Source organism: Diceros bicornis, chromosome 28 (genome assembly GCF_020826845.1).
Source record: "Diceros bicornis minor isolate mBicDic1 chromosome 28, mDicBic1.mat.cur, whole genome shotgun sequence".
Lineage (NCBI taxonomy): Eukaryota > Metazoa > Chordata > Mammalia > Perissodactyla > Rhinocerotidae > Diceros > Diceros bicornis.
In genome coordinates, this window is record NC_080767.1 from 36,551,409 (window position 1) to 36,567,039 (window position 15,631).

A 15,631-nucleotide genomic window follows, 5' to 3' on the forward strand; every position below is an offset into this window, starting at 1 on the left:
GTTTGAGGAGCAGGACGGGCTGACAGGTATATTGCGTAACTGGAACGGAGGCCCAGGAAGCGCAAAGCGTAGCCTCAGGGCACACAGGCTGCGCCGGCACTAGCGCGCCCTCAAACGTGGGGCACAAGGTGGGCAGGCCCGGTGTGGGTGGGGTGGTGGCGTGCTCCTGGCACCCTAGTACCCCGGCCCCGCCCCGCCCCCGCAGCGGGGGCAGGGGGTGGCACGTGAGCGGGGCGGGGCCGGGCGGAGTGAGCCGAGCGGCACGGAACGCGTGCGCCGGCGGCTGCGTTTCCGGTCGGACGCCTTTGTCGTGCGCCCCGCGTCCCTGGGGGGCGTCGGCGGCGTCGGCGGGGGAGGCAGCAGGGGGATCCGGAAGTCAACACCATGTCGAGTCTACACAAGAGCCGGTGAGGGGCCGTGGGTGCCAGGCTGGCCAGACCGCTCCTCGCTGGGCCGCCGCTTGTGCCCTGCGGAGGGGGGCGCGGGTGCGGACGGGAACCGGGAGCCACCGCAGAGGGTCTCGGGCGCCCACTTCCCAGCCTCGTTGCTGTGGGCCTGAGGGGCGCAGAGCCAAGGACCTCGCTGCCTCTCGGTGTCCCCCTTTCTCCCTCTCCGTCACCCTGGACCCCTGGTGTCCCCCTTCCCTGGGGTCTCCCTCATCCGGGGGCTCCCCGCCCCCCGTTTTTTCTCCCTGTTAACCCTCTGCCCCAGTTCCCTGCTGTGTGCAGACGCGCCCGTCCCCGTGCCGGTTATCACTAGAAAGGCTGGAGAACCTGGATCCTCCGGTCTGCCGCCTCCCCCAGGCCAGCCCTGCGGCCCTGGCTACATTTGCTCACTGTTCAGTGTTCCCCCCGACTTGCTCTTTAAACCTTGTGCGTGCCCGCGGGCAGGCCAGAGGCCTCCTGGGTCTGTTTTTGAGCCTGGAGAGCTGCGTGCAGGTTGGATAGATCCCTTCTCTACGGATCCGTTTGCTCCCGGTTCCTGGGGTTCGTTGAGTTCAGATAGGAGTGCTGTGGGCTGGGCCCGGCCAGCAGGAATTGCCTGATAAATGCCGCTCACTCAGTGGTAGAATGTGCCCGATGGCGTGGTGCTGTTTGAGAACCTCTGGACAATGCTGTCTCTGTGTTTCTGGGCTTAGAGGAAGAAGTGATCTGGGGTTCTCCAAAGCTGCCTTTGGCGGAGACTCTTGGCTTTGCCATCTTTCTGTCCTGAAGGGGAAGGAGGAGCGGGTTGGAGACTGGTGGTGTGAGGGAGCTGTGGGCTTGAGGAGTGGTTACTAAGTCTGTCATCTTGGGGTTTGGGTGTGCATCATTTGCCTCCCCTCCCTGTCCTAGGATTGCAGATTTCCAGGATGTCCTGAAGGAGCCCACGATCGCCTTGGAAAAGCTTCGGGAACTCAGTTTTAGTGGTAAGAGACAACTCTCCATTTTCAGGGTTTTTCTAGAGCGGCATTGTGACTGGGATGGAGGGCACAGTGCCCAAGGCCACACCTGGTCAGTTCGGGGGGCCGGCCTGCCTCTTGGGGCCTTCTCCAGGTTCTGTGGAGCTGAACAGCCAGTGACTGCCGTGAGCTTGGAAGGGGTTTCCACACGAGTGACTTCCACACGAGTGACAGCCACAATGAGCATACCTGTAGGCCTTAGACAGGCTGCTTACTGGCGTATAAGTGACGCCTACTGCTTCCTGAGAGTAACTGGACAGGACTGAAGACAAGAGTGAGAGCGAGGAGGAGACTTATGGAGCCAAGGTTGCGTCTGTTCTCGTTCGTCAGCAAGCTTCCTGTGTTGTTGAATTTGGTTAAGCTGCAGAGTGGTTCCTGGTTCTCTCCCTGGCTTGGGGTCAGAGCTGACTCAGGCAACAGTGAACTTTGGTTAATGATGAAATTCCGGTCTTGAGACACTGACTTTAAGAAGCTGAACCTTAGCCATTTCTGACTTTGCCCTCCCTGGCATTGTTAACCTTCCAATACAGATTTTTGCTTGTCTTTAAAAATACCCCAAGGTGCTCTGTGTATCTTCTCGTCTCTGCTCTGCCCATGTAATTTGTCAGCAAGGAATTCTTGAGTTGCCCCCTTCAGCCCCATGCAGATTTGGAGGTGGAGGCATTAGCTCCTGTTCACAGTGCTGGGGGTACCGTAGCAATAGCTGCTTTAGTGATGTTCCTGACGATAGTGCGGGAGGAGTTTGTCTTTCTCTTCAGGGGTGACATTTAGGCCCTGAAGATCTTGAGGGGTCCTGGGATCTGTGCTGACCTGAAGAGTCAGCCAGGCTTCAGGGCAGGCAGTCTGCAGTAGTGGTTAAGAGTTAGGGCTCTGAAGTCAAGACAAACCTGAGTTTGAATCCTTGATTGCTCTGTCTTTACAGGTAAGTTTCTTTATCAGTAAGATGAGGACAGTGATGCTGATCTTCCCTACTTACCAGGGTTATAATGAGGATTAAGTGAAATAATGTCCGTAAAGCACAAAGCACTTAGCATTCGTGGCTTCGTTTATATTTATGTCCACAAATACTTATGGAGTACTTTCTGTGTGCCCTGCCCTCTGCTAGGTACTGGGAATATAAGGCAGATTTGGTTCTTGTCTTTCTGGGGCTTACCCAGTAGTAGGGGTTACAGATGTTAAATAAATATGCAAATTATATTATACAATCTCAGTTATGATGGATGCTATGAAAGAGAAGTCACACGAGTCCCCATTATTGTTTATAATGAGGGACCTAACTTTGATTGGGAAGAGTTTTAGTGGTAAGCTGGTGGCTGATAAAGGCTGCTGTGAGGAAGAAGTATCAAGGATGAGAAGGTGTTATCCTCAAAAGAACATTCCAGACAGGGAGCTCTGGGCTGGGGGCAGGGGTGATGGAGAGCAAGTACACACAGGATTAGCATCTAGTCAGGTAATCTTTCTGGCAGAAAATGGTTCTCGAAGAAGTACTTCTTGTCAACCCCCCTCGCTGACCGCTGGCTCCGAGGTGGAGGACTGAGGGGTTATGGGACTCTGGCGGGGGCATGACCTCTGCCTGCTGTGTTCACAGGCATCCCCTGTGAGGGCGGACTGCGGTGCCTCTGCTGGAAGGTGGGTGTGCCTGGGGCGGGGCTTCTGCTCTGCTGGGAGTCCCTGGGTTCCTGCATGGGCTGCCCCCACCCCAGCCCCTTCTTCCTGTTCTGTGCCTTTCCTTGCTTGTCCAAGGAGGCTTTTCTGGGAAGTTCCGGGTTTTCTGTTTCTCTAGGTGTCTCCTCCAGGATCCCCTGGGGGATGAAACACTTTAATGCCAGTGAACCCTCTGCTCCCTGGTCCAGACAGTGCAGTGGAAGTGATGCTTATTGGGACAAAACAAAGGCTGTGCTTTGCCCAGAACTGTTAGCTGAGGTGGGAACGGAACCCCAGTGTTCTGGTTTCCAGCTCCTTTGAGCACAAGGTTTTATTATCAGTTGGAAGAGTCTGTGTGAGGAAAGGCAGTAGAAAGGGCCAGTTTGGGATAAAGGAGTGGGGAGGAAAGGGAAGGCTATCCCCCGCCCACGCCTGGGTTCCTGGGTTTCAGCCCATCTTGTCTTCTCTGGGTTTTATCAGACATTTTCCTTGAGACCTGTCAGCCTCCACCTACCGTCCAGGGTTGGGCTGGGGGAGTTGCCAGAGCTTTGCTTCTCTCCCTCTGCAGATTCTCTTGAACTACCTCCCGTTGGAGAGAGCCTCATGGACCTCCATCCTGGCCAAACAGAGGTGAGACCCAAAAAAGGGGGATGACGGGAGGGCTTCATGTCAGACAGGACAGGTGGTGGTGAACTCATCCCGCTTCCTGTTGCTGCTCCTCTGGTCTGGGCTCCTTGGGCAAGACTTTGGGAATCATTGCTATCTCCTCTTCTCTCCTGCAGGGAGCTATATTCTCAGTTCCTGAGGGAAATGATCATCCAGCCCGGCATTGCCAAGGCCAACATGGGTGTGTCCAGGGAGGATGTGACCTTTGAGGACCATGTGAGTAGGGGTTGGCAGGGGAACTGAGGCTACAGAGTGAGGAGAAGTGCGAGCTTTGTAGCAGGCAGGTTCCCCCACCCCAGAGGACAGGTGCAGCTGGTCTCGGTCCCCTCTGGCCCTTCTAGTCCCTCCTTTCTGTGTCTGGCTGCTCAGCCCCGAAGGCTGTGTCTCTCCCCGCTTCTCCCCAGGCCCAGTCGGGAATATAAGTGCTGGCTGGGGTTGGGGGGTGCTGTTTGTACAGCACTGAGCCAGCTCCTCTGAGTGCAGTGTCTCGTTTCCTCCTCGTCCCTGTTCCTTGAGGAAGGCTCTATGATTTTATAGTTGAAGAAAATCAGAGCAGGCAAGAGTGAGGATAAACTGCCTTCCTGTGGCTTGGAGGAAGCCTCGTTCTACCCTCCAATACTGAGCTCTTCCCTGGTGCCTTGCAGTGCAGGGAGTGGAGGCGGATTGGAGCCAGGCTGGTCCTCCAAGGATTGGAATTGGCGACTCAAAGCCTTGATGAATTAGATTCGAAGAGACCTAATGGTACAACACTCATTCATTCGTTCAACAAGCATTTAGCAAGCACCTGTTATAGGCAGCATCCTGTAGCTACAGCAGTGGAGAGAAAGGACAGAGTCCCCTCCAAGCAGGGGTGTCCTCAGAGCAGATTCCAGGGCTCGCCTGCTGGCTGTAGAGTTGGAGTGGGATTTGGGTGGCTGTGGGGGCCTGTGCTGCTCCTCGAGTCACTCGCAGGCTGTCTCAGAGCCACAGCTGGGCCTCCGGTGGGATTGTTGGTGCGAGATTACTGCTCAGGCCCCAGGCTGGTATGTGCCCCTGGGGCCCTAGCTGGGTCTACAACAGCGCAGCTTATTTTCTCCCCACAGCCACTCAACCCCAACCCCGACAGCCGGTGGAACACGTACTTCAGGGACAACGAGGTGCTGCTGCAGATCGACAAAGATGTCCGGTAAGCAGGGCGCCTGGGGGCTGGGAGCTGGCCTTCGGGATTTCTCGGGGGTTTCTCAGTTCCGTCCTTTCCGTTTCCAGCCCAGGCCCACAGGAGGGTGTTTGAGGAACTGTTGGTGGGTTATCCCCATAGTTGGATCCAGGCCCTAGTGATAACGAGCCTGAGAGTGGGGCTGGCGAGGGCATTGAGTAGCCGGCTCTCCTGTCTCCTTGCCTCAGTTTCTGTTGTGCTAGGCGTTATGGATTCATCTGCTCATTCCTTCAACAAATATTGAGACTACTCTATGGCAGGCTCAGGGCCAAGCTCAGGGTTGAGCACGGAATAGACAGACATGGACCCTCTCCTTAAGGACCTCAGAACCTAGGGGGGAAGGTGGGAAGACAGACGTTCAACAAAATAGATGTGTGTAATTAGCGTTCGTGGTAAATGCTCTGCAGGACGAGTTCAGGGCGCTGCACGGCATTCCGGGAGGGCTCACCTGAGGAAGCAGTGTTTCAGCTGACATCTGAGGAGTCCAGGAAGGAGGGAGGGAAAGGCTGTGGTGGGCGGGGAGCTGCCTGTGGGAGGCCCTGAGAGCCCAGGGAGCCTGGCATGTTTGAGGAGCAGTGTGAAGGCCAGCGTGGTTGGACCTTGGACTTGATCACAAGGACGTGGAGCAGTCATGCGAAGGTTTTAAGCACAGGAGTGACAGGATCAGATATGTGTTTTTAGAAAAAGTTGTGAGCTACGATGTGTGCGTGTGCCTGCTTTTCCACTTTTAGTGAAATGTAGGAACACTGGCTGTGCTGTCCTGTTGGGTTGGTGAGCCTGGCAGCAGGGGGAATCTCCCGCAAGGCTGGGTGAGGAGCTGGAAGGAAGGCCTTGTCTGCAGTGGGGCCGAGTGGTTAGAGTGCGGGTGCTGGAGTCTGTCCGCCTGGTTTCAGTTCCACCCTTACCAGTCCTTAGCTGTGTTTCCAGCCCTCACCACCCTGGGTGCTGCTTCTCTGCCTCTGCTCATTTTGCCCAGGCCCAGCTTCAGATGGCCCCTGTGGAAACCCAGCCCCGGGTAGCTCAGCTAGGATGTGGAAGGGGGCTCTCATCTCCTTCCTTCTCAGGCTGGTGTTGGGGCAGCCTCTTCCCACAAGGTGTTTTAATGGCCCTGTGTAAGTCGAGGAGGACCACGTCTTGAACCTGGTTCTGGGGAAACAGGTTCTGTCTTACGCTGGTGGTGATTGTAGCACGTCGTTCAGTTTTTTCTAGAGGACAAGTTTGCAATGTGCTGTATATCAGAAGTCTGAGGGGCCGGCCCGGTGGCGCAAGTGGTTAAGTGTGCGCACTCTGCTGCAGCAGCCCGGGGTTCGCCGGTTCAGATCCCGGGCGTGCACCAATACACTGCTTGGCAAGCCAGGCTGTGGCGGCGTCCCATATAAAGTGGAGGAAGGTGGGCACGGATGTTTGCCCAGGGCCAGTCTTCCTCAGCAAAAAAAAAAGAGGAGGATTGGCAGATGTTAGCATAGGGCTGATCTCCTCACACACACAAAAAACGTCCGAAAAACGTGCATATACTGTAATACATATATTTTAAAAACTTGATCACATTCTAGAGACTGTCTCCCAGCATGCTTTTTTTCTCTCGTTTTGTCTTGGACATCTTCCCATGTCAGCTGTATAGGAGTCTGTTGTACAATGTGTAACTTAACCAAACCTCTTTACCATTTTAAACCACACTGCAGTTAACACTCTTGTACATATTAGATATTTTTGACATGGAAAGATGTTTGTGGTTTAAGAGAAGAGTTAGATTGTGAGACCATAAAGACACTTAAAAAAACATGTATATATATGTGTGTGTGTATCTATTTGTCAATACACTTAAGAATATGGATATGTATACATGTACAATGACTATATTGCTTTTTAGAAACTATGTTTTTTTAAAAACTGTTGTTTTTTTAAATAAAATGTCGTTAATTAAAAATCAACCACACAAAAAAATGCTTTTTGGGATGCTGGGGCACCTGGCAGCAGGGTGCTGATGAAATGCCCAAAACCTCTGTCCTGAGTAATAGCACTCTGTCCTGTTCTCTCTCGACAGGAGGTTGTGCCCAGACATATCCTTCTTCCAGAGGGCCACCGAGTACCCCTGCCTCCTCATCCTGGACCCCCAGAATGAGTTTGAGACCCTTCGTAAGCGGGTGGAACAGACGACGCTGAAATCCCAGACAGTGGCCCGGAACCGGAGTGGGGTGACAAATGTGAGAGGCAATCTAGGGGCCCGAGGGATGCCCCGTGACAGCCTTTTCCTTCCTACTTCCCTTGGGCCACAGGCTATCGGGCCCGCGAACATCTGCCCTGACAGTTAGCCAAAGCAACCTTGGTCCTGCCAGGTCCCCTCTGGGGCTCTTTCTGAAAGCCAGGTGTCAAGGGCTGGGTGTAATGGGTGCCATGGGGAGGGCCCTGCTGTGCAGTGAAGGAGCCAGACTTCTAGTCTTGTGGTGGCGATGGCTTTTGAGAAAGTAATTGTGTGTGTGATGAGAAAGTGACAGGAGCAGTGATGGAGCTGGGGAGCTGGCCTGGTCTGGGTATCAGGGAAGACTTTCTTGAGAAAGTGACATTTAAGCTGTGGCTCGAAGAACTAAGAGGAAAGAGCATTCCACGTGGGGAGAAGGGCATTTGTGGAAGTCCTCGGGCAGGAGAGAGCATGGTGTGTTCAAGGAATAGAGGAGTCCCGTGTGGCTAGAGGCAGAGGGAAGGGCAGAGGAGGTTGCTGGAGGATCCTGGAGAGGTCAGTAGTGGTGAGGCCACGCGGGGCTTCAATCCTGAGGGTTGGGGAGCCCTTGCAGCGGTCTAAGCAGGGCAGTGACGTGATTCAGGTCCACTCTGGTGGAAAGTTGCTGTGGGTGCTGTGGGGATGTTGATTGGAGGTGGCAAGAATGGAGGTGGAGAGGCTGCTGCATTGTCCAGGCAAGGGTAGGTGGGCCTGGGGCTGGGGTGGAGCAGGGATAGATGTGAGAGACTTAGGAGGCAGAATTGATAGGACTTGTGGTGGCCAAGTCATGCTGTGTTTCAACTCCAGTCTTCTAGCAGATTCCTGTAACTCTGAGAAGCTGCTTGTAGCCAAACAAGTGTGTTATCTTATTCCTTAACTTAGACCTATTGCTTTGGTATCTGGACTCTAACTTGTTCCTCAGAACTTTTCACTGTTCTCCAACAAAGGAAAAATGCTTCTCTGTAACCTCCCACAAGCTAGAGACAGATACTCCTGCAGAAGCTTTTTCCCTCACGTGGAACGACTGATCAAGGCTCTGTCTCTAGGAGAGCAGCCATTTTCCGCTGCAGAGGTGACAAGGACAATTACAGCTGATCCCAGGGTTCCACATGCCTAGGACAGAGTTGGGTGTGCCGGGAGGTACAGAATGCTTGGCTAAGTGACTGAGTGGCTTGCTGTGTGGGCGGCCCTCTTACGTGGCTGTAGGGTGAGGTAGGGAACTGGCTTCTGTCATTCATTTCACTACAGTATGGGGCTCTGAGAGCCGAGCTTTTACCCATTTTAGGTTTAGGCTTGGTTCTGGTGGCAGAGAGCCTGATCACAAACTTTATCCCTAGACCTCTGGACCTGTTGGTAGGCAATTTGAGTTAAATCCCCTCATCTCTTTGGGCGAGTAATACCAGGCCCACCTTTCTTTTTTTTTTTTTTTTTGTGAGGAGATCAGCCCTGTGCTAACATCTGCCAATCCTCCTCTTTTTTTGCTGAGGAAGACTGGCCCTGGGCTAACATCCGTGCCCATCTTCCTCCACTTTATATGGGACGCCGCCACAGCATGGCTTGCCAAGCAGTGCGTCTGTATGCGCCCGGGATCGGAACTGGCGAACCCTGGGCCGCCGCAGTGGAGCACACGCACTTAACTGCTTGTGCCACTGGGCCGGCCCCAGGCCCACCTTTCTGGACCTCTGTCTCCTCTTCTGTAATCTGGGCATAATCATTTCCGCCCTGCTGGCTTTTGAATTGCCAAGAGGGTGAAATGAGGTCATGCCTGTGCAGATTCTTGGAAAGCTGGAAAGCACTGGGCATTCTCTGAGGCTTGGACCTCACGTTCTGGAATCAGCCACTCTGGGTTCAAATCTGAGTGCTGCCACTTAATTCAAGACATTTGATGAGTCACCTAACATTTCTGAGCCTAACATTTCAAGTTTTTTCGTCTTGAAAATGCCATCCACCTTAACAGGCTCTTCCTCTTCTCCCCTAGATGAGCTCCCCACACAAGCTCTCTGCGTCTTCATCCCCGAATGAGTATGAGGTGCTGCCCAATGGCTGTGAGGCCCACTGGGAGGTGGTGGAGCGGATCCTGTTCATCTACGCCAAGCTCAACCCTGGCATCGCTTACGTGCAGGGCATGAATGAGATCGTGGGGCCCCTCTACTATACCTTTGCCACCGACCCCAATAGCGAGTGGAAAGGTAAAAGGGCTCTTGGCTGCCCACATCCCTCATTGCTGGCTCCCTAGAAAAATGGACCGAGGAAAGCTGGGCTAATGGGCTTTATCAGACTGTGCCACTCACTTCCCTTCTCTGGGCCCCCATTTTCCCTCTGTCAGATGAGGGAGTTGGCCTGGATCGTCTCTGAGATCCTTTCTGACTCAGACTTTCTAGAATGTTGAAAGTTTACTGATGACTTAATATTTGTAACTGAATTTTTGGTAGAGGAGATGAGATGTATATACAGGAAGCTGAATGATAGAAAAGATTTAAATAAATAATGATTTGAATAATATCAGAAGAGCATGTAATCAATTGTATGGCGTTGCCAGAAGATGTGAGAAGAAAGCAGTGATGTCCTTAGTCTGGGGGTGGAGGGTGCTCAAGGACAGAGGAGGGACTGAGCCTGACCGTGAGGGTAGGGTGACTTGGCGAGGCTTAGAGGTGCGGGGGAGGGTCTCGCGTAGGTGAGAGATGGGGTGGGCCTCTGGCGGGCACCAGTTCTCTTGCGGCTGCCCCCACCTTGCCCATCTCGCCCAGAGCACGCCGAGGCAGACACCTTTTTCTGCTTCACCAACCTCATGGCTGAGATCCGGGACAACTTCATCAAGAGCCTGGATGACTCACAATGTGGCATCACTTACAAGATGGAAAAGGTGTACTCTACCCTGAAGGATAAGGACGTAGAACTCTACCTGAAACTGGTGAGGACCCCAGGACCACATAGGACAGGACAGACGGATGGAAAGGGGCTAAGGACAGCGGGCTTCCTGAGCATCCCAAGCTCAGGGCCGTCGGGGTTTGGCTTGAGTCTGGGGATTGAAAGTGGCTGCTCCTGCTAGAGAGTGCTGACCTCTAGCTGAGACAGGCCTGGGAGACCCAGGCTGCAGATGGTGGGAGCCCAGCAGGCCAGGTGTGGAGGGGAAGTTGTATGGTGCCCATCATGTGTCAGGCGCAGTGCACGGCCTTTACCATACGCTGAGTTGGTTCAGCCTTTTAGTAGTCCTCTGAGAAAAGAAGTATGAACTTCATTTTGAAAATTAAAAATAATTTAAAAAATGATTGTAATGGCATTTCACGTTTATTTCAGAAAACAGTTCAGTAAAAAGAAATTTTATTTATAAACAATAACAGTTTGTGAACAAGAAAATATAAACATGTGAACGTGTCTTTTTAAACAAATATGGAATTATGTTTTTGCTGTTTTCTAACATGCTTTTCCAGTTAATAGTATTCACTGTGGCTGACCAGAGGGCTCATCTCTGTGTGGAGTGATTGCCTTGTGGGGTTGTTGTATGGAGTTAATTGATATAATATATTTAATATGCTAAGCACAAGGCCAAGCTTGTAGTAGGTGCCTGATTAATGGTCTTTCTGTTGTCCATAAACCCAAGATTATAATGCATAATCCCAAGATTATAATCTGTACAGTGTTTTCAAAAAATTGGAGCTGTCGTTTATAAATCTAGAGAGCTTATATAAAGGTTTGGGTTTATGGCTTCTCTTAAAAAATCGGAAGATCTGTGCAACTATGACCTACAACTATCTATTGGGGCTTTGTGGAGAAAAAGGGCAAAAAAGGAGGAGGATTGGCAATAGATGTTAGCCTAGGGCCAGTCTTCCTCAGCAAAAAGAGGATTGGCATGGATGTTAGCTCAGGGCTGATCTTCCTCACACAAAAAAAATCCGAAGATCTGACGACATTGGCTGGCAGCAAGCAGCAGCTGCCCCTTTAACGGAGCAAGGCTCTCTATGTGGCCCAGTGTCATCTCCCCGTTAGTGTGCCTGGCACTCACACCTGGCCTGCTGTGGCCTCTGTTAGGTCCTGGGCCCTGCTGCTTATGTGAATTCACATCTAATACGCTGCGTGGTGTTGCCTGGCAACCAGCTGACACAGGTTGTTGCACCCCACCCGCTCCTCTGTCTCCCCAGCAAGAGCAGAACATCAAGCCCCAGTTCTTCGCCTTCCGCTGGCTGACGCTGCTGCTGTCCCAGGAGTTCTTGCTGCCCGACGTCATCCGGATCTGGGACTCCCTCTTCGCCGACGACAGCCGCTTTGACTTCCTCCTCCTCGTCTGCTGCGCCATGCTCATGTGAGTGTGACCCTGAGCAGAGGGGTGGGCAGGGCTGCTCTCCAGCTGGAGCAAGCCTCTGGAATTCTCGGGTGAGCGTCAAACCAAATTCGCTGTGGTGGGGAGGAAGGAGTGGGAAGGGCCGGCTGGGCCTGCACTCGGAGCGGCTCAAGGGCCCAGCGCTTTTGCTGCTTGTTTTCCTTAGACTGATCCGGGAGCAGTTGCTGGAGGGGGACTTTACCATAAACATGCGGCTCCTGCAGGTAATGGAGTTTGGAGGGGCGAGCTCAGTCTTGAGCCGAGAGGCAGACACTTACCAAGCACCCACCGCATGCCAGCCGCTGTGACAGGCTGGGATCGGAACAGTAGAGGGTAGCAGGGCTTAAGAGTCCAGACCCCTGAGGCACATCTGGGTTTGGATCTGGGTTTGAATCCCGGCTCTGCCACTTGAGTGGTGTGGCCTTGAGTGGATGATTTGGCCTCTCTGAACCAAGTGCTCTACACACATACCCGGGACACAGTGGCACCCGGTACGTGGTAGTGCTCACTGGGAATCAGGCTCAGACCTGGGGAGGGAGTGTGGGGCACAGTGGGTAAGAACGTGGGCTCAAGAGTCACACACCTTTGGGTTCACATCTTTGTTCAGCTATGCTAGTCATGTGACCTGAGCCAAGTGAGAACCTCTCTAGCCCTCAGTTTCTCCAGCGCCTGGCCTGGGGTTGGTTTTCAATAACGTGATTGACCAGATCTGTAAAACAGGCGTAGTCACAGTAACCTTCTCGTCAGGCTGTTGAGGTGACCCAGTGAGCTAGTGCGTGTCCAGCGTCCAGCCCAGTACCAAGCTCGTTATGAATGGAGCTCAGGGTTCAATGAGAGGAGTTGGGGAGAGGTGAGGCAGTGTGTCCTGGTCCCAAGGAGGGTGCTGTGAGCCCCTTTGGGTGGCACTGGTTGGGCTAGTGGAGTTAGTGCTGTAGTGGTGTCGTGTTAGCTACATGCAGGGGTTTGGGCAGAAGGCGGGTGTCTGGTAACCTGTGGTCCCTGTCCCTGAGGCTCAGGGTCCAGCATGGTGACAAGTCCTCGTGGGAAGGGCATGGGTGTGGCAGAGGTGGCAAAGGGTTAGCTGATTTGAGAGGCATGTTGTTGGCCTTTCCCATGCCCAGGATTACCCCATCACAGATGTCTGCCAGATCCTACAGAAAGCCACGGAGCTCCAAGACTCGAAGTAGCCTGGCAGCAAGAGGCCCAGGTTTGGAAGAGAAGACGCTGACCCTGTGCCCTGGCTTCTGGGACACGCAGATGCCTGTGGGCTCCCAGCCCGAGGGGAAGCTGCAGGAGTGGCCCGCTCCAGACCTCCTCACCCTAGGCTGCTCCCACCGGGGCACACTGTGCCATGCTCCTTCCTAACCACCAAGCCCTGGCACCCTCCTCACCCTGCAACCCTGGGACCCTTTGCCCAGGCTGCTGAGCAAGGCTGGAGCTCATGAAGTTGTTTCCTGGGGCTGGGGCAGATTGGGGGCACTGGGGGCTGGCAAGGGTCCCTCCCTGCTCTGCTCTGCTGCTCCCTTCCCCTTCTCCTCTCTGGTCTTCTTCTGGGCTTTGTTCTGGGGAGGTGCTTGGCAAATGAGCCAGAAACCGCTTCTTCTGGGGGTTGGTGCTTAGGCTTCTCCATGGGGAAGGTGACACTGTGAAGGAGCTAAGAAGCTGCCAGGCCCAGGTCACACCCTCTTTCCCTCTCCCAGTGAGTGTGTGTCTGCCTGTAGTTGTGAGTTGGTGTGTCATGTGTCTCTTCATCCCCCAGGTGTCAGCTTCTCCCCGCTCTGTGTGTCTGTCAGTGTGTGTGTGAGGGAGGGGAGAGTGTCTCTGATCCCTCTAGGTCTCTGCTTCTTCTCTGCCCCTCTGCCTCTCTCCCTCCCTCCTCCCTCCACCTCTTTCACAGATGGTGTGTGTGACTCTTGCTCTGTCTGCTCCTCTCTCCATTGCTCTCCCTCTGCCTTTCTCTCTTGGGGTGCCTTATCCCCAGCCTCTTCCTCTCCCTCCTCCCCTCCACTCTTGTGAACCCCCGAGACAGAATGAGGAGTCTGGCTCAGCAGAGCCCCTGGAGGTCAACCCTGGCCTTTGCACCCTGTTCCCATCCCCGCCCTCGGCTCCCAGGTCCCCCAGGCTGGGAGGGAGTCCACAGTGCCTCACTGGAAGGCCCTGAATCTGCTACCCGCGACGGAAATCTAGGAAACCAAAAGCTGCTGAGAAATGATGGCCCATGAAGCTTTGAGCCTCTTCCCCTCCTTTCTGCCCAGGGATGGAGGAGGGAGAAGAGGGGGAGTTGTGGCTCCCAGAGAGTCCCCAAAAGGCTCTCCTCTTCCAAAGGAAAAGGACATGAAGGTGATTCTGTTCCAGGGGTTGGGATCCAAGTGCTTCAGAAGAGTGGTCATCCCATGGCTTCCAGGTCCCAGCCTTGGACGCTGAGTCCCATAGAGGGCAAGTGTGACCAGAGAGAGCCTCCCTGGGCTGGGCGCAGCTGAGCCCCAAGGCCCTGGACCTGTCAGTGCCGGGAGAGCCGTGTCTCCCCCAAGCAGGCTGAAGGGGATGCTGGCCCTTCTCTGGTCACCTGCTGGGGCTGTCCCCACGATTTGGGGCAGGTACTCTGAGCAGGAGCAGCTGGAGGAGTGACTGTATTCTGAGCAAGTCCCCTCTCTCCTGTGAGGAGATGGGTGGTTTGGGTTTGGAAGGCTAGGTAATGTAGCAAGGGTCCCCACCCTCTCCTCAGACTGGCCAGCAGGGCACTCTTCCCCCAGAGCCTTCGAGTCTGGCAGCCAGGACTTCCTGCTGCCTACCCTGGCCCGGCTGTGGCTCCTTTACCAGGCTGTGCCCTGGGTGCTGCTGGGATGTGATGTACTTGCTGTTTTGCCTCCTCCTTTCCCAACACACAGTATTTCGGAGATTTTTACTATTTATTTAGACTTCTGGTTATTTATTGCAGATTGGCAAGTGCTTGGTTTGGGGATGAAGGGTGGGGCTGGGAAGGTGGAAGGGAGTTGGAGAGACAGTCTTCCTGGCCTTCCAAGGGCAGAGTCAGCATTTCTCCCCCTGCCTTTGGGACCTTCCTGGTTTTCCAGCGGGTCCTGGTGGGGAGGGCTGAGCTCTGTACTGGAGCTGAGCGCAAGGGAGACGGAGCTGGTATCCTTACCAGACTCCAAGACCCTGGCACCAGGCAGAGACACTGTTTCCCACCAGCCGGGCTCACCCTCTTCCCAGAAGGTGTCAGCTGGTGGTTCACTCCCAACTTTGACCTCTTCACAGCCTGAGGCTGGGGCCACAGCCCGGACACAGACACTGCCCAGGACACCTGATGCATTCCCTCTTGCCTGTCCCCCTGCCTTCCCTCTTGGGGCCACACTACTTGAATCACTGCATCTGATTTGCCTCAGTCAGACCTGGGGCTGGTCCCTTCTTGACCTTGGGATGAAGATCAAGAGCACAGGGACGGGGCCAGATTGGGCTGAGCTCCCCAGTGGGATACTGCCTGAGGAAAGGACCTGCCCTTGGTGAGTCCCCTCCCCAGCCTCTCAAGGGAGGTCCCCAGAGTGCCGGAGTGCCTGAGGCTTCCCTCTTGGAAAGCTGCCCGCAGGACTTTGGACACTTACAGATTGGGCTGTCTGAATTCAGCAGGTCTCACTCCAGAGGGTCAGAATGTTTGCTTCTGTTTGTTCATCAGTTTTGTTCTTGAGTCGATGCTGTTGATGACAAGTTGTCTTTAATAAATCATGTGTTCTTTGCAATGGGCTTTGGTGCTGTGATGGGCTGAAACCTTTGAACCTCAGAGCAGGGAGAAAAAAGTTTGAGCAGGCATGGAGTCAGGAGGCTCTTAGATGGTCTAAGAAAAAGGCCAGGAAGTTCTTGTTGGAAGAGCCTGTTCAGCTCTTCTCATTCACCCACTGCAGTCTGCACCTGGAAGGAGGAGGGAGTGTGGACTGGGGAAGAAGGCATCGCATACATGGTTATACAGCAAGTTATATTTTAGATTGAAAATTCAAAGACATGTCAATAAAACAAGTCACTCATATCCCACAATCTGGAGAAAATCACTGAGAACATGTTAGTCTTTTCTTCGCAGATGTAATTTTTATTACATCATTGTCATTTTCTTGATATATATAGTTTTGTGTATTGTCTCCCCATCACATTTGGTGA

General features: G+C 53.8%; 1 protein-coding gene across 1 annotated transcript; it reads left to right on the forward strand.

The window, feature by feature from the left end:
- The first annotated feature begins 310 nt into the window (after positions 1-310).
- TBC1D13 (TBC1 domain family member 13) lies at positions 311-15,223 on the forward strand. The gene is made up of 12 exons (XM_058524239.1): positions 311-407; positions 1,335-1,408; positions 3,030-3,070; positions 3,654-3,715; positions 3,868-3,967; positions 4,834-4,916; positions 6,991-7,150; positions 9,143-9,353; positions 9,912-10,075; positions 11,304-11,464; positions 11,649-11,706; positions 12,604-15,223. Exons 1-12 carry the CDS (start codon positions 385-387, stop codon positions 12,667-12,669), a joined length of 1,203 nt encoding a protein of 400 aa, XP_058380222.1. The 5' UTR covers positions 311-384; the 3' UTR covers positions 12,670-15,223.
- Positions 15,224-15,631: the final 408 nt, after the last annotated feature.